Source organism: Lactuca sativa, chromosome 9 (genome assembly GCF_002870075.4).
Source record: "Lactuca sativa cultivar Salinas chromosome 9, Lsat_Salinas_v11, whole genome shotgun sequence".
NCBI classification, from domain to species: Eukaryota; Viridiplantae; Streptophyta; class Magnoliopsida; order Asterales; family Asteraceae; genus Lactuca; species Lactuca sativa.
This window is the reverse complement of record NC_056631.2, coordinates 181637300-181639913: the sequence shown is the minus strand read 5'-3', so window position 1 is coordinate 181639913 and position 2614 is coordinate 181637300. Positions and strand designations below refer to the sequence as shown.

General features: G+C 34.6%; 1 protein-coding gene across 1 annotated transcript; it reads left to right on the top strand.

Moving 5' to 3' along the window:
* Nucleotides 1-869: 869 nt before the first annotated feature.
* LOC111893412 (protein DOG1-like 3) lies at nt 870-2166 on the top strand. Its single transcript, XM_023889474.3, has 2 exons — nt 870-1578; nt 1667-2166. Exons 1-2 carry the CDS (start codon nt 1111-1113, stop codon nt 2000-2002), a joined length of 804 nt encoding a protein of 267 aa, XP_023745242.1. The 5' UTR covers nt 870-1110; the 3' UTR covers nt 2003-2166.
* Nucleotides 2167-2614: the final 448 nt, after the last annotated feature.

Sequence of the window (2614 nt, the reverse complement as noted above, 5' to 3'; positions counted from 1 at the left end):
CCGTATCGATAAAATGACTTGTTAGACCAAGAAAAGTTTCCAAAACGTTTAAAAACTACAATCATGTTTTGACTGTTCAAAAAAAAAACTCAACGAATTTAAACAAAACAAAATTGGAATTTTCTGAACGGTTTGGAACTTTGTTGGACTTTTTAGACAAAATATTAAGTTCGTTGAGTTTTTTTGAACAGACAAAACATGATTGGGTTTTTTTGAATGGTTTGGAAACTTCGTTGAACTTTTAAGTCATTTTCCGTTTTTTCGTTAAGGGCTCTTTTAGAAAGTTAACATGAGACTCTCATATATCTTACTAGTTTATAACCCGTGGGAACCACGGTTATAAAATTAATTAAAGATTAATAGTTAAAATTTAAAAATATTAATAACTTGTTTTAAATAAATTATTCATTAAGAGGTTTTTTTAGTTATATAAAATTATAATCATTGATTTAAATAAATATGTAAAATTATATCATTTTATAATTTTTATTAATTTTATTTTAATTTTTATTATAATATTGTTAATTTAATGTAATTAAAATGAGAAATTTAAAATTTGAAATTTGAAATTTGAAATTGAAAATCAATATGTTAACAAATGGTATGCATTAATTATGAGACATAATAAGGTGAAACATGCAAAAGAAAAATAAAATTTGCATTAATTATGAGGCTTAATATGGTGACACATATCAAAAGGAGAATAAAACTACTCTTTTATTAGAATAGAGAAATATGGTATCAAACCCGATACACCGCACCCATGGCTAACACAACCTTGTCGACCTCATCTATACTCTCACATCATTTTCTATATACGTTTGAGTCATTCCTCTCTTCACAAGAGCCTTTTTGGAAGTGGTTAATACGAGACCCACATATATTCTATAAATTTTCAAATCAAACATCGTAAATATCCACTTAAAAAAGGGAACATGAGAAAACTTACACTTAAGTCATTCTAAGAAATCTGTGTCTTCATGTGGACGTCCCTCTTTAGTTTCTTCTCCCACTTTTGCAGTCCCTTCTCCTTCAGTATATATATATATATATCCACTTCATGTTCATAACCAATTCAGTGTGTGTGTGTTTGGAGTCAAGAGTCGCCTCATGGCCAAACAAATGAAACACCAACAGTTCCAATGCTGCTATAAGAACTGGGTGGCTCAGCAACAGCTCGATCTGGACGAATTACTCCAAACACTCACCAACTACCCAACCGACGTCGACTACCTCCAACTCATAACCAAAAAAATCGTCTCCCACTTCGAGAACTACAACAACTCTCGAGCCGAACTAGCCAAACACGATGGGCCTTCCTTTTTGGCTCCAAGCTGGGGGAGCACTTTCGAGAACTCGTTTCTTTGGATCGGTGGTTGTAGACCAGCTTTAATGATTCGGCTCGTGTATGCACTATGTGGGTCCCACCTAAATACACACTTGGAAGAGTTTCTTGAAGGAGTTCGACATGGAAACATCGGAGAAATATCAAGCTTGCAGCTCAAAAGAATAGATGAACTTCATGCTAAAACGATTAAAGAGGAAGATAAGCTGTCGTCATATATGGCAACCTTACAGGCAAACTGTAGAACTGAATAGCACATATATAGGAGCTGAATTATATACTACAGTTTATTTTATAAAACTTTATGTGTGTTGTATGCAGGAGAAGATAGCGGGTGAGCCATTGGTGTTGCTCGCAAGTGGGTGTAAGGGGGAAGGGGAGTCGAGCGAGGGTGAGGTGGTGGATAAAGCGATGGACACACATGCCCTTGATCTTTATAACGTTTTGTTGGAAGCAGATAAGCTGAGGATGAAGACACTTAAGGGTATTTTAGAGTTTTTAACACCATTGCAGGCGGTGGAGTTTCTGGTGGCAGCGAAGAAATTACACCTTTCTTTACATGAGTGGAGCACGAGAAGGGATACAAGAATGGGGATTACTCAACTACTTGGTGGTAATAATCCGTCATCCTCCGGTGACCCACCACCGGAGACGTGAATGGCAATGTATCGTTTTTTCGTGCTTTTTTCTTTATGTTCGTTTGGCGGCTACGGTGGTGCTCTTTTAATTTCTCGACCGCCATGTGATGTTAAGACGTTAGTTTTCGGCTTTCTTTAAACAGCGGCGGCTGTGTAATAAATAAAAAGTTTCTTTACTTTTTTTTATATTTTTTGTTTTCAAAGGTGTTCTTATTATCTTGAACATCGTGCAGTTCGGTGTGGTTTTTGGCAAAAATCGAACTGAAAACCGCAACTTTGGTTTTTTGAAATTTAGAAACCGCACCGTTCGGTTTTATGTGGTTCGGTTTTTACGGTTTTTTATTGCGGTTTTTTGTTAGTTTTTTTTCCCGTTTTGTCTTTTTACTCAAACTCAATTAACTCACCGAGTTATCTTGACTCGGATGAGAAGTACTAATCATTAATTGGAGATAAACCGATACCACCACTTCTTGGTTTGAAATCAAATTACATAACCACTCATCAAACATGTTTATAATGCTTCAATATAATACGAATTTAATATAATATTTGTTTCACAAGTACATACGATAACATCAATTAATGTATTCATAAAAATGATATTATATCACTAATACTCTTCATATTTAAA

Coding starts and splice junctions, on each gene's coding strand:
- LOC111893412 (XM_023889474.3), top strand. CDS start 1,111: ATGGCCAAACAAATGAAACACCAACAGTTCCAATGCTGCTATAAGAAC. Junction 1,579..1,666: donor CATATATGGCAACCTTACAG/GCAAACTGTAGA, acceptor TGTTGTATGCAG/GAGAAGATAGCGGGTGAGCC.